The sequence below is a fragment of the Scyliorhinus canicula genome, chromosome 2, assembly GCF_902713615.1.
Source record: "Scyliorhinus canicula chromosome 2, sScyCan1.1, whole genome shotgun sequence".
In the NCBI taxonomy this organism is placed as follows: Eukaryota; Metazoa; Chordata; class Chondrichthyes; order Carcharhiniformes; family Scyliorhinidae; genus Scyliorhinus; species Scyliorhinus canicula.
The window spans coordinates 90,748,214-90,773,415 of NC_052147.1; the positions used below are offsets into that span (position 1 = coordinate 90,748,214).

The following is a 25,202-nucleotide window of genomic DNA, read 5'->3' on the forward strand; positions in this document are numbered from 1 at the left end:
CTCAAAATTATTCTTGGATATATCTGGCGACAAAGACCATTTCAGATGTTCAGCTGGAAGGTCTAAAGCCACACAATGTCCGTGGGAGGATTTCTTCAGCCACAGGAAATAGATGCTTCAGGAGAATGTGAGGTAGCATTTTCCCTGTTTATGTTATCAACAAGAGCGAAATGCGACGATAGTTTCCAAATCACGATTTATCTACCTTCTTGGAGATAGTTACAATTGTCCCATTCCTGAAGTTGGGCAGTTGGGAGGAGTTCTTTTTCCTACCAGATCCGTAGGATGAGTGCATGGAGTCTTGATGTGAACAAAATCCAGCTTTGAAGATCTCAGCTGGAATACCATTGGCACCACAGACTTTGCTGCTTGCTGGTTTCAGTACTGCATTTGGAAGTACTACTGACAAAGTCACTGTGGGCAGGACTTGCTTGCTTGAGGTATTTGACTGTCAGCAGCTAACAAGATCCACCTGTTCACTAAAAGTGCAGACAGTAGGTAGCCTGTTTTCCTACAAGTGTTACTTCCATACCGACATATCTGAATTGCAGAGAGAATTCCAGTGCCCAGGAGAAGTTAGTACACGTTAAACAGGGAAACACACTGCGCGTAATGGAATGCAGTATTTGTTATTCCACACAAACTGTGTATACAAATGGAAATTAAAACAAAATATTAGCTTTAATTAACTCTTAACAATGTGATAGTGGAACCCACCCAGGAGTGTTGGGTCTGCTGCAACCAGCTCATATTTATATATACAACTGGAAATGTTCACATTGGTGAAATTAAAAAAAAAAAATGTTTTTATTCTCCATTTTCACATTTTCCTTCAAAATTTACACGCCACCAACAAGCAGTAAACGGTAACAAATACAAAGTCAATCCCCTTAACAACAACAAAAAATCCCATCCTCCCACCACCCCAAACAATGGGGCACCTGTCAATATATGCATCAAATAAGACAAACCCTCCCATGGTGGGGAAAAAGGAATCTGGAATCGCCCATGTTCACCATTAATCTATAGAGAGCCCCCCCCCCCCCCCCCCCCCCAACTCCTCCACTCCACTTTCTCTTGTAAAACGCCTCCCCCCAACCTCGGTTCCTTTCCCCAAACTTTCCACCCTGGCTAGACCCATCGGACCATGTTCTGCCAGGCTCCGATGGCCACAGCCCCAACCCCCACCTCACTCCCGTTCACTGGCCGGCTTAAACTGGCCAGTGTGGAGGCCCCCGCCCGGGTCTCTTTCCCCCTTGCCCGGCTCCAGGAAAACCAAGAAATCCCCTTTGGCACACAAACACACCCAAGCCCCAAAGAACCATCATTGCGAGTGAAAGTCCCACCTCTTCCCTTGTCCAAATATGTACAACGTTGGCTCCTGTAGCCCATACACCAGCACAAAACAAAAAAGAAAAAATACAGTCATGAGGCCACATCGGTACATGGCCATTTCTCAATTCTGCCACAGTCCTTCTGCCTTTGCAAACTCCTCCGCTGCTTCCGCCGTCCCAAAATAAAAGCCCTTGAACTTGTAGGTCACCCTCAGCTTCACTGGATATACAATGCCGTACTGCACTTTGCTAATGTACAGTGACTTCTACACCCAGTGAAGGCAGCCCATCTCCTCGCCAGCTCCACCGTAAATTCCTGGTGTACGCATATACCAGCTCCAGCCCACTGCACCACCCGCTTCTGCTTAGCCCAGCACAGGACCTTCTCCTTCACATTGTACCTATGGAAGCACAGAGTCACTACTCTTCACGGCTCACTCGCCTTTGGTACAGGCCTCCACGACCGATGAGCCCAATCCAGTTCATATTGGGAAGGATCATCCCCCTCCCCCAATAGCTTCACCAGCATCGTGGCAAAACACTCAGTCAGCCTCGGGCTTTTCACTCCTTCAGGCAGCCCCACACTCCTCAGATTCTGTCGCCTGGATCTGTTTTCCAGGTCTTCCATTTTGCCTTGCAGATCCTTGTTGATCACTATCACCTTCCGCATCTCCTTCCCCATCAAGGTAAGTTGATCACCGTGCTGCAATAATGTCTCTTCCACTTCCTTCAGTGCCTCCCCTTGCTCCCACACCTCCGCCACTGCGCTCGCCACCGCCTTCCTCACCAGAATAATCGCCTCCTCCACCAGCACTTACAAAACCGCCCCCATCTCCTTCCTCATTGCCTCCATGTGTTTTGTGAACTGCCTTTCGACTTCCACGGCCATCACCTTCATTATTTCTTCAGCCGTAAGCAATGCGGCCTCCCCTGGTGCCCCAGCCTCCATTTTCCTTGCCGACCCCGCGGTGACCTTTCCACTCCCCGGCGGACTTTCAGCTGTTTTTTTTCACGGCCGTTTTTTTTACTGATCTTCGACATTTCCCTTTACTGTGCTTTCTCCCAACTTTTACTGCCTTCGCTGCCCCTAGGACCGGGCGTTAAACCGCGACAATGCTGTTCCCGAATGGGAGCCCTCCAACGTGCGGCTGCCTCCCGCCTGCTGTCACCAGAACATAGAACAGTACAGCACAGAACAGGCCCTTCGGCCCTCGATGTTGTGCCGAGCATTGTCTGAAACCAAGATCAAGCTATCCCACTCCCTGTCATTCTGGTGTGCTCCATGTGCCTATCCAATAATCGCTTGAAAGTTACTAAAGTGTCCGACTCCACTATCACAGCAGGCAGTCCATTCCACACCCTAACCACTCTCTGAGTAAAGAACCTACCTCGGACATCCCTCCTATTCCCATTCGGGAACGGCATTGTCGGGATTTAACGCCCGGTCCTAGGGGCAGCGAAGGCAGTAAAAGTCGGGAGAAAGCACAGTAAAGGGAAATGTCAAGGATCAGTTAAAAAAACGGCCGTGAAAAAAACCAGCTGAAAGTCCGTCGGGGAGTGGAAAGGTCACCGCGGGGTCGGCAAGGAAAACGGAGGCTGGAGCACCAGGGGAGACCGCATTGCTTACGGCTGAAGAAATAATTAAGGTGATGGCCTTATATCCCTCCTATATTTCCCTCCTATATCTCCCACCCTGAATCTTATAGTTATGCCCCCTTGTAACAGCTACATCCACCCGAGGAAATAGTCTCTGAACGTCCACTCTATCTATCCCTCTCATCATCTTATAAACCTCTATTAAGTCGCCTCTCATCCTCCTCCGCTCCAAAGAGAAAAGCCCTAGCTCCCTTTCCTCATAAGACCTATCCTGCAAACCAGGCAGCATCCTGGTAAATCTCCTTTGCACCCTTTCCAATGCTTCCACATCCTTCCTATAATGAGGTGACCAGAACTGCACACAGTACTCCAAATAGTCCTGCACATTGGTGAAATAATAGTAACACACATAACATGAGTGCAACAGTACATTTCTAGGGATGCACTGGCCTGCCTGACAAATCTCTCTATTATGCTTCAGCTTGCGAACAACGCCTTGATTCGCACATAGGAGGTGGACAGTACAGCTATGAGCTTTCCTCCATCTGCTGCAGGTCACAGGGTGGTTGACCCTGCTCATCTGAAGCTTCAAAGGGAGTGGACGCCAGAATCTTCCGACTCCTGGCAAATATTGGGGTTTTCTCCTCCTATGTGGCTGAACCCGTGTTCACTTGCACACTTTTCTGCTGCCCTTTTATCAAAAATCCACAACTATTCCCCCTCGCCTCAAGATACTGACCTTTGCTATGTGCAGGTATCAGGAGCGCTCTGCTAATTGAAACAAGTGGCCATTTTACATGTGTCAGGACCCGAGACGAGAATCACCACCACTGTATTTAACCATGAAGGGTAATATAGCCAACCCCATCCTGTACTCGTACTAATACGTTTAGCAGACAAATGTTATTGTTTATGTTATTAACTTATTTAACAAAGTGTCTTGGTATAATTTGCAGACCTGATCTGATAAACTATGAACAACTGAATCCGAAACCATGGATACGTAACCTAACTAATGCCTTTGATGTCGCGGAGGAGGAACTGGGCATTCCCAAACTCCTAGACCCAGAGGATGTGGCTATCTTACATCCAGATGAAAAGTCCATCATGACCTATGTGTCTCTGTACTACCATTACTTCTCCAAAATGAGGCAGGGTCAGACTGTACAGAAGAGGCTTACAAAGGTACTATGATGGATACTTTAATCTATAATATCATTAATAGTGTTTTGTTTCAGGAGAATCCCTCAATCATACCGTTTAAACAACTGTCTTCTATCACTTGCCCTGTTGACAAATCCGCAATGTTTGAACAGTTTGAGTATCTGGGGAATTGTTTTGTTTGCTGGCCCATTCAAAAGTGATTTGGATGAAACGTTAATCTGAGGCCCTCTCAGGAAGGCATAAAAGATCCCATGGCACCTTTTGAGAAAGGAAGAGCAGGGAGAGTTATCCATGTGTTGTGGTCAATATTTATCCCTCATTTTTTGTCACTGAAACAGAGGAACTGGTCATTTGCCTTATTACTGCCCATGGGATCTTGCTGTGTGAAAATTGGCTGCCAGATTTCCTACATTATAACAGTGACTTTGAAAGTACTGAATTGACTATGAAACTCAATATGTTTTGCTATGTTCTGAGGTTATAAAAGGTGTTATATACCTAAACGTTCTACCTTTTCTTGAGAATATTCGGAGATAGTAATCATTTGGAGATGGATTCATCCTTAGTTTTGAGCTATGATGCACTATCAATTACGATGAGATGAGAGTAGAGAATGATCGAGGCTTTATTACACAGAGATGTGTAGCCTCCTGCAGTTGCTGCCGAAATGGCTGCAGCTCGGAGAGCCCACACATTTATACTCCGCCTACTGGGCGGAGCCAGCAGGCAGGGATCTACCCCTGTACCTGTAGTACTGGAGCCTTACCATATTACTTCTCATATACGTACTATATACAAACAGTGGTGACTACCACATTCACCCCCTATTAAAAAATAGTCCAGCAGGGGTGGTGGAAAGACTATTTACATGTACATGAGCATTTACATGTATGTGAGCATTTTTAAAGTACATTTTGGAGAAAGTTCACAAATTCAGCCGATCGGGTGCCTTGATCCTCCGTTGTGAACGCCGCAATCCCAGTGGTGATGCAGGCGCCGGTTCGGTCACCGGTGACTCCGGGAGCGTGTCGACCTCATCTTCATCCCCGGGTGGGACCAAGGGGAGGACGGATCATCCCGGAGCGGGGGCTGTGGTGAGGTGCGCTGGAGGGAGGATGGGTGGCGCCGGGGCAGAGGGGGGGGGTGTGAGGAACCAGCTGGTGCCAGGTCCCTGAGGGAGACCGTGTCTTGGCGGCCGTCGGGGTATGCCACTTAGGCGTACTGCGGGTTTGCATGGAGTAGCTGTACCTTCTCGACCAACGGGGTCCACCTCGTGGAGCCGCACGTGCTTGCGGAGGAGAACGGGTCCTGGAGCTGCCAGCCACGTTGGGAGCGAAACCCCGGAGGTGGACTTCCTGGGGAAGGCAAGGAGCCGTTCATGAGGGGTTTCGTTAGTCGCAGCGCAAAGTAGCGATCGGATGGAGTGGAGGGCGTCAAGGAGGACCTCCTGCCAGCGGAGACTGGGAGATTTTTAGACTGTAGGGCCAGCAGGACGGCCTTCCAGACCGTCCCGTTCTCCCTCTCCACCTACCCGTTTCCCCGGGGGTTGTAGCTGGTCGTCCTGTTCGAGGCAATGCCCTTGCTGACCAGGTACTGACGCAGCTCACCACTCATAAAGGAGAATCCCCGGTCGCTGTGGACGTAGGCAGGGAAACCGAACAGAGTGAAGATGCTATTGAGGGCTTTGATGACTGTGGCAGACGTCATATCGGGACATGGGATGGCGAAGGGGAATCTGGAGTATTTGTAGACCACGTTAAGGAAGTACGTGTTTCGGTCGGTGGAGGGGAGGGGCCCTTTGAAATCCACGCTGAGGCGTTCAAAGGGCGAGAGGCCTTCACAAGGCGTGCTTGGTCTGGCCGGTAGAAGTGCGGCTTGCACTCCGCGCAGACCTGGCAGTCTTTGGTGACCGCCCTGACTTCCGCAATGGAGTAGGTTAGGTTGCCGGCCTTGATGAAGTGGAAGAACCGGGTGACCCCTGGGTTACAGATGCCATCGTGTAGGGCCCGGAGTCGGTCCACTTGTGCGCTGGCACATGTACCTCGGGATAGGGCATCGGGGGGTTTGTTGAGTTTACTGGGGCGATACAAAATCTTGTAATTGTAGGTGGAGAGCTCGATTCTCCACCTCAAGGTTTTATCATTTTTGATCTTGCCCCGCTGTGTGTTATTGAACATGAAGGCTACCGACCGTTGGTCAGTTAGAAGAGTGAATCTCCTGCCGGCCAGGTAATGCCTCCAATGCCGCACAGCTTCTACGATGGCTTGGGCCTCCTTTTCTACGGAAGAGTACCGAATTTCAGAGGCATGGAGGGTGCATGAAAAGAATGCCACGTGTCTGGTTGAGGGTGGCAGCCAGAGCGACGTCTGATGCATCGCTGTCGACTTGAAAGGGGAGGGTCTCCTCGACCGCGTAAATTGCGGCCTTGGCGACGTCGGCCTTGATAAGGTTGAAGGCCTGGTGAGCATCGGCCGTCAGGGGGAAAACGGTGAAGTGAATGAATGGGCGGGCCTTGTCCGCATCATTAGGAACCCACTGGGCATAGTATGAGAAGAACCCCAGGCATCGTTTGAGGGCTGTGGGGGAGGGGGAGTTCCATGAAGAGGCGCATGCGGTCGGGGTCGGGCCCTAGAACTCTATTTTGCACCACATAGCAAAGGTTGGCTAAGCGGTTGGTGCCGAACACACACTTCTCCTTGTTATACATAAGGTTCAGGAGTTTGGCGGTGTGGAGAAATTTGGAGGTTAGCATCGTGGTCCTGCTGGTCGTGGCCGTAGATGGTGACGTTATCCAGGTACGGGAAGGTGGCCCGCAGTCTGTACCGGTTAACCATTCGGTGCATCTCCTGTTGGAAGACCAAGACCCCATTAGTGACGCCGAAGGGAACCCTAAGGAACTGGTAAAGGCGGCCGTCTGCTTCGAACGCAGTGTATGGTCAGTCCGCCTTGCGGATGGGGTGCTGGTGGTAGGCAGATTTCAGGTCCACTGTCGAGAAGACCCATTATTGTGCAATCTGATTGACCACATCAGATATGCGTGGGAGGGGTTATGCGTCGATCTGCGTGTACCGATTGGTGGTCTGACTGTAGTCAACAACCATCCTGCGTTTCTCCTGTCTTTACAACTACCACTTGGGCTCTCCAGAGCCTGTTGCTGGCCTCAATGATACCTTCCCGAAGTAGCCGCTGGACATCCGACCTGATGAAGGTCCTGTCCTGGGCACTGTACCGTCTGCTCCTGGTGTCGATGGATTTGCAATTCGGGGTGCGGTTTACAAACAGGGAAGGTGGGTCGACCTTGAGGGTCGTGAGGCCGCATACGGTAAGGGGTGGTAGGGGCCCACCGAATTTCAGAGTTAGACTTTGGAGGTTGCACTGGAAGTCCAGGCTGAGTAGCAAGGCAGCGCAGAGGTTGGGGAGGACGTAGAGCCGGACGTTGCTGAACTCTACGCCCTGGATGGTGAGGGTGGCGGTGCAGTACCCCCGGATCTCCACGGAGGGAACAGCGTCTTACCATATCGGGGTAGATGAAGCTCTCCGTGCTCCCGGAGTCAAGAAGGCAGGATGTCTTGTTCCCATTGACCTTTACCGTCGTTGACACGGTTGTGAGGTTGTGCGGCCGGGACTGGTCGAGCGTGATGGAGGCGAGCTACGGCTGGTGTTGATGGGCCCCGGGCTGGTCGGCGGTGGTTGCAGGTGATGAGCAGCCCGATGAGGTGCTCGATGAGCAAGGGTCCTGAGGCACTGAAGATGGCGGCACCCACGGTGCACATGTGGCGGGCGGCGTTAAAGATGGCGGCGCCCACGGGCTGCACGATGTCTGATGGGGGGAAGATGGTGGCGCCCACGGGCCACACATGGGTTGCGGAGACGAAAATGGCAGCGCCCACGGGTCGCACATGTGGGGTGCAGGTACAATGGGCCTGGTTACAGCGGCGATCAACCGCGCACACCGCAGCGAAAATGTCCTTTCTTCCCGCAGGCCTTGCAGATTGTGCTCCGCGCCGGGCAGTGCTGCCAATGGTGCTTTATCCGCAGAAATAGCACTTGGGCCCCCCGGGGTTGGCTGGCTGCCGCACGGCGCAGGCCTGGGGTTGGCTGGGGGCAGTCGCTGGTGGGGTCCACGATGTCCAAGAGGGGGGGGGGGGGGGGGCGCCATGCAGTCGGTAGCGTACGCTTGTACATTGCGCGAGGCTACCATTAGTGTGTCGCAAATTTCTTGGTCGCCGCGAGGTCGAGGGTAGCCCCTTCTAAGAGGCGCTGGCGGATGTACGCCGACCCTATGCCCGTAACGAAAATGTCCCTGATTAGGAGTTCGGAATGTTCAACGGCTGAAACTGCCTGGCAATCACAGTCCCTCCCCAGGCCGTGCAGGGCACGCCAGAAATCTTCCAATGACTCACCGGGGTGTTGTTGCCGTGTGGACAGGAGGTGCTTGGTGTAAAGTTTGTTGGTCAGCCGGGTGTAGTTCTCTTTCAGAAGCGCCATGGCCTCAGCGTAGGTGGGTGCGTCCCGGATAAGGGGAAAGATATCGGAGCTCAGCCGTGTATACAGGATCTGGAATTTCTGTGCTTCTGAGGGTTGTTCTGTCGCTGATCCGATGTAGGCTTCAAAGCAAGCTAACCAGTGGTCGAAGGCCGACGTGGTGTTGTCTGCTTGAGGGTGCAGTTGCAGCTGATCTGGCTTGATGCGGAGGTTCGTCGCTGTAAAATCTCTGCTTAATAAATGGATGCACTATCAATTATGACGAGGCGAAAGTAGAGAGTAATCGAGGCTTTATTAAGCAGAGATGTGTAGCCTCCCGCAGCTGCTACTGAAATGGCTGCAGCTCGGTGAGCCCACACATTTATACTCTGCCTACTGGGCGGAGCCAGCAGACTGGGATCTACCCCCGTACCTGTAGTACAGGAGCATTACCATATTACTTCCTCATATACGTACTATATACAAACAGTGGTGACTACCACAAGCTACTTATGCATTTAAATGTTTGTCCTCTTCACAAAGAGGTATTGTGACACAGTGGGTTGCATTCCTGCCTCTGAGACAGAAGCTTTGGATTCAAGTTCAACTCCAGGACTTAAGAGCCATGGATGATGCATTCATAACGTGGCCAAACCGGTTGATTATCCACCTGTATATACTTCCAGTGCCTATGGCAGACGGTAAGAGTGATAGTATCTCCTGGGCCCCCTCTGGTGACAGACTGGCGATCTGTTCCAGAAAAAACTAGCAACAGTAAAAGGCATGTGTGCTTTGTTTGCCCAATGTGTTATTGGGCTCTTTCGTGATCTTCCCAGTTGGAATATGGTGTCCAGTATTAGGAAGGTTGTTAAGGCCATGAATATGGAACAGAAAAGATTGACTCCAACGATAACAAGGATGAGAAGCTTTAGTTGTGGGAAAAAAAACTTGAGAAACTAGAGATGTTTTCACTGGCACAAGGAAAATTAAGAGAGAGAGCTAATGAAGGAGCTCAAATTAGTGACTGGTTTTGATCAGACCAGTCAGGAAAATACTGCTTCCACTGATTGGTGAGTTGCTAACTAAATGCAGAAGTTTCTAAGCTGGTGCATACATACTGCAGTTTGGTGGACCTAATCAAAGTTTAATCACTGGGGAGAGATGAAGAGATCACCTAACAGAAAAATATTAATTTCTCCAGTTTCACAACATTGTGATTTAATGTTTTTAAGGGAATCTTGAGATTCCCTGGTCTGTTGTAGATCAGCTCGAGCAGATATCCCATTAAAGGGACTACCCAAAGATTACAAAGGCCTTAGAAAGAGTAGTGAACTTCCTTAGTGTTGGCAACATGTATATTTAATTTGAGACTGAGTTCTGCTTTCTACTCTTTTCACAGATTATTCGTCTCCTGAAGGACAATGAAGATCTCAAACTCGAATACCAGCTATTGGTGTCTGACCTGCTCCAGTGGATCAAAAACAAAGTGAATGAGCTGAATGACCGTCACTTTCCCAACTCATTGGCTGGCATGCAGAAACTGGTGGCCGACTTCAAAACCTTCCGCACAGTGGAGAAGCCACCGAAATATCAGGAGCGAGGAGTCATTGAGGCTCAACTCTTCAACATCAAGACCAAACTGAGAGCCAACAACATGAGACAGTACATCCCTCCAGAGGGGAAGACATTGAGTGACATTGAGAGGCACTGGAGCAATCTGGAGAAGTCGGAATACGAGCGGGAGAAAGCCCTGCAGCAGGAGATGCTGCGACTGGAGAGACTGGAGCAGCTGGTGCAGAAATTCCGGAAGAAGGCCATGCTGAGGGAGGCTTACCTCACTGACAAGAAATCAGTTCTTGCCAAACAAAATGTCAGCGTGAAGAGCATAGAGGAGGCAGAAGCTGCCACCAAGAGGCTGGAGGCCATCACCACTGATGTGTTTGCCAGGGAGCAGAGATTCAAGGCTCTGGCTGAAATGGCACAGGTCATAGAGAAAGAAAACTACCATGGCAAGGCTGAAATAGTAAAGAAGTAAGATTGCTTTATTGCTAGCCCTTCAAAGAACAAAGAAAAATTACAGCACAGGAACAGGCCCTTCGGCCTTCCAAGATCCTCTATCTAATACTGTCGCCTATTTTCTAAGGATTTGTATCTCTCTGCTCCCTGCCCATTCATGTGTCTGTCTAGATACATCTTAAATGATGCTATTGTGCCCGCCTCTACCACCTCTGCCGGCAATGTGTTCCAGGCACCCACCACCCTCTGCGTAAACAACTTTCCATGCATAAGGGCAGCACGGTAGCATTGTGGATAGCATAATTGCTTCACAGCTCCAGGGTCCCAGGTTCGATTCCGCCTTGGGTGACTGTCTGTGCGGAGTTTGTACATCCTCCCCGTGTCTGCATGGGTTTCCTCCGGGTGCTCCGGTTTTCTCCCACAGTCCAAAGATGTGCAGGTTAGGTGGATTGGCCATGATAAATTGGCCTTAGTGTGCAAAATTGCCATCAGTGTTGGGTGGGGTTACTGGGTTATGGGGATAGGGTGGAGGTGTTGACCTCGGGTAGGGTGCTCTCTCCAAGAGTGCAGTTTGGTGCAGACTCGATGGGCCGAGTGGCCTCCTTCTGCACTGTAAATTCTATGATCTATGATCTCCCTTAAACTTTTCCCCTCTCACCTTGAACTCGTGACCCCGAGTAATTGAGTCCCTCACTCTGGGGAAAAAAGCTTCTTGCTATCCACCCTGTCTATACCTCTCATGGTTTTGTAGACCTCAATGAGGTCCCTCCGTCTTTCTAATGAAAATAATGTGAATCTACTCAACCTCTCTTCGTAGCTAGCGCCCTCCATACCAGGCAACATCCTGGTGAACCACCTCTGTACCCTCTCCAAAGAATCCACATCCTTTTGGTAATGTGGCGACCAGAACTGTACGCAGTACTCCAAATTTGGCCGAAAAATTGTGGTTTAGAACAACAAATGATCCAGTGAAGGGAATGGGTGGTCAGTTGGTCGATCACTATCCTTTCAGGGACTGGGTGGCTTGGAGACTTCCCTGTCAGAGACTGGGTAGGTCAGTGCTACAGACACTGCTTTCAGAGAACAACACCCATCTTAGGCTGTTCTACTTGCTCTTGAACAGATACCTAATGATAGACTCTTCCCAGTGAAAGCCTCGAACTGGGAATTGGATGTGTGTGTTCCAGAGGACGAGGATAGGGTGGGAATCCAGTCTCTGGTGCAGTGTTTGAAATTTCTTCTTTCTCCACAGACAGCAGGATGTTGGACGTCGCTGGCAAGATCTCCTCCAACAGCTTCACAAACACAGAGAATCCTTGAAGAAGATGCTGGATGCACTCACCTTACTCCGAGATATTGATGGCATTTACCAAGAAATAATGATCCTTCAGGTGAGATTTGGCACTCGCTTTTTTAAAGGATAGCCACTGAATATCAAGAAAGTTCTGTGTTGACCACCTTATTGAGTCCAGGCAAGGCTTTAGCTGTCAGTGCTGCAATGTATGGAGGTAATGATGTAAAATCCGGGTGCATCATCCTCTCTCAGTAATCACAGACATTGTTACCATATTCAAAGAGGAAAACCTGGCAAAAGCCAGAGTCTTGTTCCATAGATTTACTATCCTCTGGGAAAAGAAGAACTTCCTAACGTCTAACCTATTCAGGGCTAAAAGAGCGGTAGAAGTATGCAACTCTTGCACGCAAAGCAAAAGCTGCTAGCTTGAGTAATAATTTGAAATCTGAAATTGATTGACTTTTACTAGCCAAAGATATACAAAAGTGTATGGCGCCCAGACAATGAGCCATAATTTCATTGAATGGGAGAATAGATGTGAGGGGTTGAATTGCTTCCTCTTGTTTCTATATGTACAATTTTACGTATCTGGGCCTGGAAGAGTATAAAATAGCTTGTGATCACGTAGGTGCATATCCCACACTCGCGCAATATTTCGGTCGAAGGGTGCCTGCCAACAATAATGGAACCAATTGAAGGGATTATATTCCCTATTGCCCAGAATATTACATTGCCCGTGCAAAATATCCCCGAGACACTTGTGTGCACAATGTCCCCTTCAGATTTGGGGTGCCCTCCCCTCTGGGACCTTGGAGCTCTGGCCATTTCGTCCTTCTGGCCTACCTGCCAATTCTGCAATTGCCCCTCCTTCCGACCCCCTGGAGCATCCCCAACAATCCCGCCCCCAGGACATACCTTGGGAACGATCCCAGAATTTTGTTCTGGACAGCGTGCAGCAGTACCTCTTCTGGCCACTGCTGCGCTGTGCTTGGAGGGCTTGGAGAGTTGTTGCCAATCAGATTGGCTGACAGCTCTCCAAGGCGGAACTTCCAAGGGTAGACAGAAATCCCGCCCACTGCCAATGAATGCTCAATTGAGTGTTAAATGGCAGTGGGCTTCTGAGCGACGGCAGGAGCGCGTTACGCCAAGCGACTGCCATCCTAAAAATTCTACACTATGTATTTCTTTCTTTGTATAATTTATACAGCTGCTTGCATTTATATTCGAGCCTTTACCTTGGTAAAACATCCCATGCATGGGATCAGGAGTGGTATCAAACAAAACTTGACACTGAGCCACATAAGATATTTTGACAACTGGCCAAAATGTTGATCAAAGGAGTAGGCTTTAAGGAGCATTTTAAAGAAGGAGGGCAAGTTAGAAAGGGGAAATGGTTCAGGGAGGAAATTCCAGAGCTTTAGGGCCCAGACGAAAGGTGGGGTGAAGAAATTCGGGATGCACAAAAATTGGAGAAGGGCAGAGTTCTCAAAAGATTGTAGGACTGGAGGGGATTACAGAAATAGGGAGGGAGGGAGGCCATGGTAAGGTTTGAAAACAAGGATCGGACTTTTATACGCATGCCCCCAGTCCTCCTGAACATATCAAAATCACATAATTTTTCAGTGTGTATACAATCTAGTCCATTCATCATTTTCTAAATCTCAATCAAATTGCCCCTGAAGCCATGCTTCTCGAAAGTATATCAACCAAGGTCTTTAAGTTTTTAGTTAGGTAGCTAAAGTATTGTAAGATTGGAACATCCTTGTGGTGCTCGGATCCATCATTGGTCTTTGGTATGGCCACTGTGTTGATTTCATCAATTGTCCTGATTGAAGTCTTCTGTCATCATAGTAAAATAGGGTTTATTAAAGTTTAGAATTAGCAGTTGATTCTCAGAACTTTTGGTTCTACTCCACTGGCCAAACCTTCTTTCGATCTCCTTCACCCTTTAATTCCTCTCTCTGTGTCGGGACACTCTGATCTCCTATTCTTATTTGTCCCTTTCCTGTTAAACCTTGTGCCTTTGTAAAATGAATTTAACTCTATTTGTGCACAAGGGAAGGTTTGATTAGTAATGGATGACATGTAATATATGGTCTTAGAATTTTGTTTTTCTGTATTTGGAGTGATCAGGAGGATCTTTTGGATGAGTTGTGTCATGGGATTGTTCCTTTAAGAAATGTTTTTGACTTATCACATGGCTTCAGTGATGTCATTGTGTGGGTGGAGCTGGGCTGTGGCTCTGAGTTTTACTTTCGCTTTGAGTTTGGACAGGTTTGAACTGCACAGGTTGAAAATAGTGTTTCTCTATCTTCATTTTAAATGCTGTTTCCAGAATACTTGGTAACTTAAAAGAGATAATTGCTTTCCGGAAGGAATTCAAACCTGCTGTTTGAAAAGGGGAACAGTCTTATACCAGTGAGAATGCTGTGTGCTCGGCCACACCTTTGAAAAGGCGTTTCTGGTTTTACTTGGATGTTATTGAATTGGAATAACTCGGGGAATTTATTAATTTTCTGGGCAGCACGGTAGCATTGTGGTTAGCACAATTGCTTCACAGCTCCAGGTCCCATGTTCGATTCCCGGCTTGGGTCACTGTCTGTGCGGAGTCTGCACATCCTCCCCGTGTGTGCGTGGGTTTCCTCCGGGTGCTCCGGTTTCCTCCAACAGTCCAAAGATGTGCAGGTTAGGTGGATTGGCCATGCTAAATTGCCCTTAGTGTCCAAAATTGCCCTTAGTGTTGGGTGGGGTTACTGGGTTATGGGGATGGTGTGGACCTTGGGGAGGGTGCTCTTTCCAAGAGCCGGTGCAGACTTGGTGGGCCGAATGGCCTTCTGCACTGTAAATTCTATGATTCAATGATTAAGGGTTATACATAGATTACTGTAGCTGTGTGAGGACTTTATGTTTGCAGTTTATTAAAATTCTTACTGTGTGTGTTTATACAAATGTTAACTAAATTGTAGAATAAAGCTTGTTTTCTGATTAAAGAACTCTGTTGAATAACACCTGATAGGCAGGCTCTTGTGCTCATCGTAACCAAAATCAATAAACAATAGGTCAGGTGAACACCATAATATGGCGTTTTCTAAACCCTGGCCCGTAATAGATTTTAAACTGAGGCCCCCAGCTGTCTGTTCAAGTGAATGTAAAATCCCACAGCAATATGTCAGAGCAGCAGGGCAGTTAGCCCCTGTGTCCTGGTAAATATCTATCCCTTAATCAACATCACAAAACAATCTCTGCTGCCAGGTTGTTATCACATTTTTAACTATATTCATCTTAAAAATGTTGATGGAATACACGTGCCTATCTGTAATCCCAACACAACAGAAGAAGCAGGGTTGTGCTTGTCTGCGTACTGTTTTTAAACAAAGTTTATCAGCAATAGGACAAGGAGACAGTTTAGGGCCATTGAAGGACAGGTTTAGGACTGATATTGGAAAGAGCGATCAATACATGAAATGAACTTCGAGATAGAGTGATTGTTTGCCAATAAATTGGATGCTACAGTGACACAATGTGAGCAGTCCTGGACAGTTCACTCAGATTGATTCAGTAGCCTTCCTCATCCATAATGATCTTGCGATCAAAGGGTTTATTGTTTTTTTCTTAAAATATTTTTATTCTCCTTTTTCACATTTTCTCCCGAATTTACACCCACCAACAATAAACAATAATCAGCAACAAATATGTCAATCCCCATAACAATAACAACGATCCCATTCTCCCACCAACCCCCAAACATTAGCCCGCATGTTTACATAAATAAATGACAAAAAGGAATCAGGGATTACCCATAGTCACCCTTAATACACACAGCCCCCCCCCCCCCCCACCTCCCAACTAATGTTCAATGTTATCCAGTTCTTGAAAGTGCATAATGAATAATGCCCATGGCTTGTGAACCCCTCCGTCCTTCCCCTCAGTTCAAACTTAACCTTCTCAAGGGTCAAGTATTTCAACAGGTCCCCCCGCCATGCCAGGGCACAGGGTGGAGAGGCTGCTCTCCATCCCAGCAGGATCCGCCTTCGGGCGATCAACGAGGCGAAGGCTACAACATCTGCCTTCGCACCCGTTTCCAACCCCGGCTGGTCCGACACCCCGAATATGGCCTCCCGGGGACCGGGTCCAGTTTCACGTGCACCACCTTGGAAATTACCCTAAAAACCTCCTTCCAGTAATCCTCGAGGTTTGGACAGGACCAAAACATATGAACGGCTCATCCTCGCCCTCGTGAGGTGTGCTCTGTACACCACCTTCAGCTGTATCAGCCCCAACCTCGCACATGAGGTGGAGGCATTTACTCTCCGGAGCACCTCACACCAGAACCCCCCCTCCATAACCTCTCCCAACTATTCCTCCCACTTTGCTTTGATCCCTTCCAGTGGTGCCTTATCCTCTTCCAAAATAGCTCCATACACCGCTGACACTACCCCCTTCTCCAGTCCCCTTGTCGTCAGCACCTCCTCCAGCAATGTGGAGGCCGGTTCTTCCGGGAAGCTCTGTATCTCCTTCCTGGCAAAATCTCGAACCTGCATGTATCTAAATATTTCTCCCTGCTCCAGCCCGTACTTAGCTTCCAGCTCCTTCAATCCTGCAAACCGTCCCCAAAGAAACAAATTTTTTAGCATCTTAATCCCCTTCTCTTCCCATTTCTGAAAACTTCAATCCCACCTCCCTGGCTCAAATCTGTGGTTCTCCCGAACCGGCATTTCCCTCGACCCTGCCCCCAACCGAAGTGTTGGTGAAACTGCCTCCAGATTTTCAATGAAGCTATTATTACCGGACTCCCCGAGTATTTCCCTGGAGCTATCGGGAGCGGCGCTGTTGCTAGTGCTTTCAGACCCGACCCCCTGCACAAACTCTTCTCCATTCTGACCCACTGGGAATCAACCCCTCTGGCCCAGCTCCGCACCTTCTCCACATTCGCCGCCCAGTAGTAGTACATCAGGTTCGGGAGACCCAAACCCCCCTGCCTGCCTTCCCCTCTGTAGCAGCACCGTTCTCACTCTGGCCACCTTCCCTCCCCATGTGAACGACGTAATCCTTCCCTCAATCTCCCTGAAAAAAGCCTTTGGCAGGAAAATCGGTAGGCATTGAAAAATAAACAGAAATCGCTGCAACATATTCATTTTAACCACCTGTACCCGACCCGCCAGTGACAGAGGGAGACCATCCTACCTTGCCAAAGCGGGGTTTATTGTTTTACTCCAAGCACACACTACAGATAGAATCATTGCAAGTAAAGGTAGATTCCTCAACTGTGGCTAACCATTGTGTTACTCAAAATGATCAAGACTTTACTCTAATCCTCCCTGCTCCTGTTTATGAAACATAAAGGCTGTTGATGACATTATGGTTTATCAATCCGCATTTACAATTTTATGGAATTGGCATCGCGATGTTCTTCTTACGGTCTTTTCATTGCGCTAATGTTCTTAATCCTGAACGTGCCTCCCGAATTGTATTCCATTACACTTCAATTAAATTGTATCTTCCATCTATCTGCCCATTTCACTAAGCCAGCTGCTGTACTGAAGCGTTTTGCATGCTTTCTGATTGTTTGAGGAGCCCCTTCCTGACATTTGTGTTGTGACATTTTGAGTTTGCATTCCCTATATTCAGGCCTGAAACATCTGGCACAGGAAGAATGAAAGTGGACCCAGCACTGTCACTACCCCACTTTTGACCATCACTATCTTTAATATCAGCAGCTCACTGATACTCACAGTGCAGCCATTTTTTTCAGACCTGAGCCACCTGCCTATTGACAATTGGTCAGTTGACGAGGTAGAAGTCAGCAAAAGAGCAAAGAAGTAATTTATAATCAGGTGGCTTCCATTTAATTATTAAAAGTGAAAGTGGGTTAGAATGTCAACAAATTGCCTCACAGCTCCAGGGTCCCAGGTTCGATTCCCGGCTTGGGCCACTGTCTGTGCGGACACGTTGCACGTTCTCCCCGTGTCTGTATGGGTTTCCTCCGGGTGCTCCGGTTTCCTCCCGCAGTCCAAAGATGTGCAGGTTAGGTGGATTGGCTATGCTAAATTGCCCTTGGTGTCCAAAAGGATTAGGTGGGGTTACGGGGATGGGGTGGAGGTGCAGGTAAGTAGGGTGCTTTTTCCAAGAGCCGGTGCAGGCTCGATGGGCCGAATGGCATCCTTCTGCATGGTAAATTCTATGATTCTATAATTGCCATGGTTCAGACATTGCTTCTCTCCCCCTCTACAGCCAGTGGTAAACTCAAGTGATTACGGCAAGCACCTGTTCGATGTGGTGGACATGGTACAAAAGCACAACCTGATCAATTCTCAAATCTCATCTCATGGAGAAACCCTGAAACACATCAACCAGAGAGCTGACAAACTCTGGAGGAGCAGTAAGCTGAACACTGAGCTGGTTCAAGGCAAACTCAGGGAGCTCAATGACCTTTACAGCCACCTCCTCGAACTCAGCAAAGCCAGGTCAGATATCACGCATCGCAAAAGTGCTACAGATGTTAGTTGGGTAATGATGTAATAAAAACCTCAGTGACCCCCTCAGTCACCTGGCCATAAGATACCGATGTAAAATGAGTTTGGCTGTCTCAACCCAGTTCCGAGGCAACAACCTCCCCTGAGTTGACACTGAACTCATGGTCCCAGTTGATCCATAGAATGACTGATATAAGGAATGGAAACGGTCATACAACTTTAAAGGGGAAACTGGGAGATTGGGATGAAGTGCGTTGTTAGGGCAGAGCCAAGGAGTATTCCTCTGTGTCGAGCCTGCTGATACCGGAGCCCACAATTACCGGCACCCATTGTTACCAACACTTGCAGTAACCATGATCTATAAATACCGTGAATCCAGTGACTAGGACTCGCTGTTATTGGCATCCAGTGGTGCCAGAACACAGCATTACCAGCAGCCACAGTTACTGAGATCCATAGTTACTGTGGTTTGCAGTGACCTCGATCCTCTTTTACCAGGATTCTCGGTGACTGAGACTTGTGGTGACCCTGAATCCAGGTTACTGTGATCCCCTGTTACCGGGACACTCGATGACTGAGACTTGTGGTGACCCTGGATCCAGGTTACTGTGATCCCCTGTTACCAGGATTCTCGGTGACTGAGACTTGTGGTGACCCTGGATCCAGGTTACTGTGATCCGCAGTCACTGTGATCCCCTGTTACCAGGATTCTCGGTGACTGAGACTTGTGGTGACCCTGGATCCAGGTTACTGTGATCCGCAGTCACTGTGATCCCCTGTTACCAGGATTCTCGGTGACTGAGACTTGTGGTGACCCTGAACCCAGGTTACTGTGATCCCCTGTTACCAGGATTCTCGGTGACTGAGACTTGTGGTGACCCTGGATCCAGGTTACTGTGATCCCCTGTTACCGGGTGACTGAGACTTGTGGTGACCCTGGATCCAGGTTACAGTGATCCGCAGTCACTGTGATCCCCTGTTACTGGGATGCACATTGACCGAGACTTGTGGTGACCCTGGACACACAGTCACTGTGATCCCCTGTTACCGGGATTTACAGTGACTGGGATTCACTGATTCTTGGTCTCATAGACACTGCAACCTGCAATGATAGGATTCGCTGTTACTCCAGACTCTCTGCCATTGTGATGTGACTTATTTTTCTTGCTAAAATAGACATTCTAAACTGGAGCAGCAGCAACAATTGTTTGAGTTTTTCCGGGACTGTGAAGAGGAGGAGTCGTGGATCTATGAGAAGTGGCAGTTGGTGCGGACAGCTACGTTGGGGCGCGATATTACCCAGATCACAGTGTCGATTCAGAAACACAAGGTATCCGCTGGCATAATCATGGTAACCCCGTTTCACCACAGAAACCAAGCCTCACCTTGGACAGTCTTTGCTCCACTGAGTTCCCAGTCTGTTGGTCGAAAGCTGGGTGACTGATCCACAAATTCCTGCAACCTGTGACCGAGAGTGTGGCGTGAGTGTGATACTGGAACCAGTGTCCCAGAGTGTGGTGTGAGTGTGATACTGGAGCCAGTGTCTGAGAGTGTGGCGTGAGTGTGATACTGGAGCCAGTGTCTGAGAGTGTGGCGTGAGTGTGATACTGGAGCCAGTGTCTGAGAGTTTGGCGTGAGTGTGACACTGGAACCAGTGTCTGAGAGTGTGGTGTGAGTGTGACACTGAAACCAGTGTCTGAGAGTGTGGCGTGAGTGTGATAATGGAGCCAGTGTTCCAGAGTCTGGTGTGAGTGTGATAATGGAGCCAGTGTCTGAGAGTGTGGCGTGAGTGTGATACTGGAGCCAGTGTTCCAGAGTGTGGCGTGAGTGTGATACTGGAGCCAGTGTCCCAGAGTGTGGTGTGAGTGTGATACTGGAGCCAGTGTCTGAGAGTGTGACACTGGAGCCAGTGTCTGAGAGTATGGCGTGAGTGTGATAATGGAGCCAGTGTTCCAGAATGTGGCGTGAGTGTGATAATGGAGCCAGTGTTCCAGAATGTGGTGTGAGTGTGATAATGGAGCCAGTGTCTGAGAGTGTGGCGTGAGTGTGATACTGGAGCCAGTGTTCCAGCGTGTGGCGTGAGTGTGATACTGGAGCCAGTGTCCCAGAGTGTGGTGTGAGTGTGATACTGGAGCCAGTGTCTGAGAGTGTGGCGTGAGTGTGACACTGGAACCAGTGTCTGAGAGTGTGGCGTGAGTGTGACACTGAAACCAGTGTCTGAGAGTGTGGTGTGAGTGTGATACTGGAGCTAGTGTCCCAGAGTGTGGTCTGAGTGTGATGCTGGAACCAGTGTTCCAGAGTGTGGCGTGAGTGTGATACTGAAACCAGTGTCTGAGAGTGTGACACTGGAGCCAGTGTCTGAGAGTGTGGTGTGATACTGGAGCCAGTGTCCCAGAGTGTGATGTGAGTGTGATACTGGAGCCAGTGTCCCAGAGTGTGGCATGAGTGTGATACTGGAGCCAGTGTTCCAGAGTGTGGCGTGAGTGTGATACTGGAGCCAGTGTCCCAGAGTGTGGTGTGAGTGTGATACTGGAGCCAGTGTCTGAGAGTGTGGCATGAGTGTGATGCTGGAGCCAGTGTTCCAGAGTGTGGTGTGAGTGTGATACTGGAGCCAGTGTCCCAGTGTGGTGTGATACTGGAGCCAGTGTCCCAGTGTGGTGTGAGTGTGATAATGGAGCCACTGTTCCAGAGTGTGGTGTGAGTGTGATAATGGAGCCACTGTTCCAGAGTGTGGTGTGAGTGTGATAATGGAGCCACTGTTCCAGAGTGTGGTGTGAGTGTGATAATGGAGCCACTGTTCCAGAGTGTGGTTTGAGTGTGACGCTGGAGCCAGTGTTCCAGAGTGTGGCGTGAGTGTGATACTGAAACCAGAGTCTGAGAGTGTGGTGTGTGTGTCATACTAGAGTATGGTGTGTGTGTCATACTGGAACCAGTGTTCCAGAGTGTGGTGTGAGTGTGATACTGGAGCCAGTGTCCGAGAGTGTAGTGTGAGTGTGATACTGAAACCAGTGTTCCAGAGTGTGGCGTGAATGAGATACTGGAGCCAGTGTCCCAGAGTGTGGTGTGAGTGTGATACTGGAGCCAGTGTCCCAGAGTGTGGCGTGAGTGTGACACTGGAGCCAGTGTCCCAGAGTGTGATGTGAGTGTGACACTGGAGCCAGTGTCCCAGAGTGTGGTGTGATACTGGAGCCAGTGTTCCAGAGTGTGATGTGAGTGTGATAATGGAGCCAGTGTCTGAGAGTGTGGCGTGAGTGTGATACTGGAGCCAGTGTTCCAGAGTGTGATGTGAGTGTGACACTGGAGCCAGTGTCCCAGAGTGTGGTGTGAGTGTGATACTGGAGCCAGTGTCCCAGAGTGTGATGTGAGTGTGACACTGGAGCCAGTGTCCCAGAGTGTGGTGTGAGTGTGATTCTGGAACCTGTGTCCCAGATTGTGGTGTGAGTGTGATACTGGAGCCAGTGTCCCAGAGTGTGGTGTGAGTGTGATACTGGAGCCAGTGTTCCAGAGTGTGATGTGAGTGTGACACTGGAGCCAGTGTCCCAGAGTGTGGTGTGAGTGTGATACTGGAGCCAGTGTTCCTGAGTGTGGCGTGAGTGTGATACTGGAGCCAGTGTCCCAGAGTGTGGTGTGAGTGTGATACTGGAGCCAGTGTCCCAGATTGTGGTGTGAGTGTGATACTGGAGCCAGTGTCCCAGAGTGTGGTGTGAGTGTGATACTGGAGCCAGTGTTCCTGAGTGTGGCGTGAGTGTGATGCTGAGCCAATGTCTGAGAGTGTAAGTGTGTGAGAGTTTTTTGAGGAGGTCACAAAGGTGATTGATGCAGGTAGGGCAGTGGATGTTGTCTATATGGACTTCAGTAAGGCCTTTGACAAGGTCCCTCATGGTAGACTGGTACAAAAGGTGAAGTCACACAGGATCGGGGGCGAGCTGCCAAGATGGATACAGAACTGGCTCGGTCATGGAAGACAGAGAGTAGCAATGGAAGGGTGCTATTCTGATTGGAGGGCTGAGACTAGTGGTGTTCCGCAGGGGTCAGTGCTGGGACCTTTGCTGTTCGTAGTATATATAATGATTTGGAGGAAAATGTAACTGGTCTGATTAGTAAGTTTGCAGACGACACAAAAGTTGGTGGAACTGCGGATAGCGATGAGGGCTGTCAGAGGATACAGCGGGATTTAGATCGTTTGGAGACTTGGGCAGAGAGATGGCAGATGGAGTTTAATCCAGACAAATGTGAGGTAATGCATTTTGGAAGGTCTAATGCAGGTAGGGAATATACAGTGAATGGTAGAACCCTCAAGAGTATTGACAGTCAGAGAGATCTAGTTGTACAGGTTCACAGGTCACTGAAAGGGGCAACACAGGTGGAGAAGGTAGTCAAGAAGGCATACGGCATGCTTGCCTTCATTGGCCGGGGCATTGAGTATAAAAATTGGCAAGTCATGTTGCAGCTGTATAGAACCTTAGTTAGGCCACACTTGGCGTATAGTGTTCAATTCTGGTCGCCACACTACCAGAAGGATGTGGGGGCTTTAGAGAGGGTGCAGAAGAGATGTACCAGGATGTTGCCTGGTATGGAGGGCAATAGCTATGAGGAGAGGTTGAATAAACTCGGTTTGTTCTCATTGGAGCGACGGAGGTTGAGGGGCGGCCTGATAGATGTCTACAAAATTGAGGGGCATAGACAGAGTGAATAGTCAGAGGCTTTTTCCCAGGGTCGAGAGGTCAATTACTAGGGGTGTGAGGGGCAAGGTTTCGAGGAGATGTGCGAGGCAAATTTTTTTACACAGAGGGTAGTGGGTGCCTGGAACTCGCTGCCTGAGGAGGTGGTGGAAGCATCTTGACAAATACATGAATAGGATGGGAATAGAGGGATATGGACCCTGGAAGTGCGGAAGATTTTAGTTCAGACGAGCAGCATGGTGGGCACAGGTTTGAAGGGCCTGTGCTGTACTTTTCTTTGTCCTTTGTTTGTTCTTTGTGTGGTGTGAGTGTTATTCTGGAAACCTGTGTCCCAGAGTGTGATGTGAGTGTGATACCGGAGCCAGTGTCCCAGAGTGTGGTGTGAGTGCGATACTGGAGCCTGTGTCCCAGATTGTGGTGTGAGTGCGATACTGGAGCCAGTGTCCCAGAGTGTGATGTGAGTGTGATACTGGAGCCAATGTCCCAGAGTGTGGTGTGAGTGTGATTCTGGAACCTGTGTCCCAGAGTGTGATGTGAGTGTGATACCGGAGCCAGTGTCCCAGAGTGTGGTGTGAGTGCGATACTGGAGCCTGTGTCCCAGATTGTGGTGTGAGTGTGATACTGGAGCCAGTGTATGAGAGTGTGGTTTGAGTGTGACGCTGGAGCCAGTGTTCCAGAGTGTGGCGTGGTGTGATACTGGAGCCAGTGTTCCAGAGTATGGCGTGAGTGTGATACTGGAGCCAGTGTCCCAGAGTGTGGTGTGAGTGTGATACTGGAGCCAGTGTCCCAGAGTGTGGTGTGAGTGTGATTCTGGAACCTGTGTCCCAGATTGTGGTGTGAGTGTGATACTGGAGCCAGTGTCCCAGAGTGTGGTGTGAGTGTGATTCTGGAACCTGTGTCCCAGAGTGTGGTGTGAGTGTGATACTGGAGCCAGTGTCCCAGAGTGTGGTGTGAGTGTGATACTGGAGCCAGTGTCCCAGAGTGTGGTGTGAGTGTGATTCTGGAGCCTGTGTCCCAGAGTGTGGTGTGAGTGTGATTCTGGAACCTGTGTCCCAGATTGTGGTGTGAGTGTGATACTGGAGCCAGTGTCCCAGAGTGTGGTGTGAGTGTGATACTGGAGCCAGTGTCCCAGAGTGTGGTGTGAGTGTGATACTGGAGCCAGTGTCCCAGAGTGTGGTGTGAGTGTGATACTGGAGCCCAGTGTCCCAGAGTGTGGTGTGTGTGTGATACTGGAGCCAGTGTCCCAGAGTGTGGTGTGAGTGTGATACTGGAGCCAGTGTCCCAGAGTGTGGTGTGAGTGTGACACTGGAGCCAGTGGCCTTGATTGTGAGTGTGTTTTAGATTTATATTCATTGTCACGTGTACCGAGGTACATTGAAAAGTATTGTTCTGCATACAATCTAGGCAGATCGTTCCATACATGAAAAATACCAGACATACGATAAATACACAATGTAAATACATAGACATAAACATTGGGTGAAGCTTACTGAATGTAGTGCTTCAACAGTCGAGAAGATGTGTAGAGAGATCAGTTCAGTCCATAAGAGGGCCATTCAGGAGCCTGGTAACAGCGGGGAAGAAGCTGTTTTTGAATCTGTTAGTGTGAGTTCTCAGACTTTTGTATCTTCTGCCCAATGGAAGAGGTTGGAAGAGAGAATAACCTGGGTGGGAGGGGTCTTTGATTATGCTGCCCACTTTCCCAAGGCAGCGGGAAGTGTAGACAGAGTCAATGGACGGGAGGCGGGTTCACGTGATGGACTGGGCGGTGTTCACGACTCTCTGTACATAAGAACATAAGAACTAGGAGTAGGAGTAGGCCATCTGGCCCCTTGAGCCTGCTCCACCATTCAATGAGATCATGGCTGATCTTTTGTGTACTCAGCTCCACTTTCCAGCCCGAACACCATAACCCTTAATCCCTTTATTCTTCAAAAAACTATCTTTATCTTAAAAACATTTAATGAAGGAGCCGCAACTGCTTCACTGGGCAAGGAATTCCATAGTTTCACAACCCTTTGGGTGAATAAGTTCCTCCTACACTCAGTCCTAAATCTACTTCCCCTTATTTTGAGGCTATGTCCCCTAGTTCTGCTTTCACCCGCCAGTGGAAACAACCTGCCGGCATCTATCCTATCTATTCGCTTCATAATTTTAAATGTTTCTATAAGATCCCCCC

General features: G+C 49.1%; 1 protein-coding gene across 1 annotated transcript in view; it reads left to right on the top strand.

Annotated features, from left to right (window-relative positions):
• The window catches only part of sptbn5 (spectrin, beta, non-erythrocytic 5), a 332,093-nt gene that overhangs the window by 15,780 nt on the left and 291,111 nt on the right, over positions 1–25,202 (top strand). Inside the window, exons 5-9 of the mRNA XM_038790252.1 lie at positions 3,887–4,115; positions 9,958–10,589; positions 11,827–11,965; positions 18,100–18,332; positions 19,518–19,671. Of these exons, the coding sequence (XP_038646180.1) occupies positions 3,887–4,115; positions 9,958–10,589; positions 11,827–11,965; positions 18,100–18,332; positions 19,518–19,671 (1,387 nt within the window). The remainder of the gene's footprint in view (positions 1–3,886; positions 4,116–9,957; positions 10,590–11,826; positions 11,966–18,099; positions 18,333–19,517; positions 19,672–25,202) is intronic.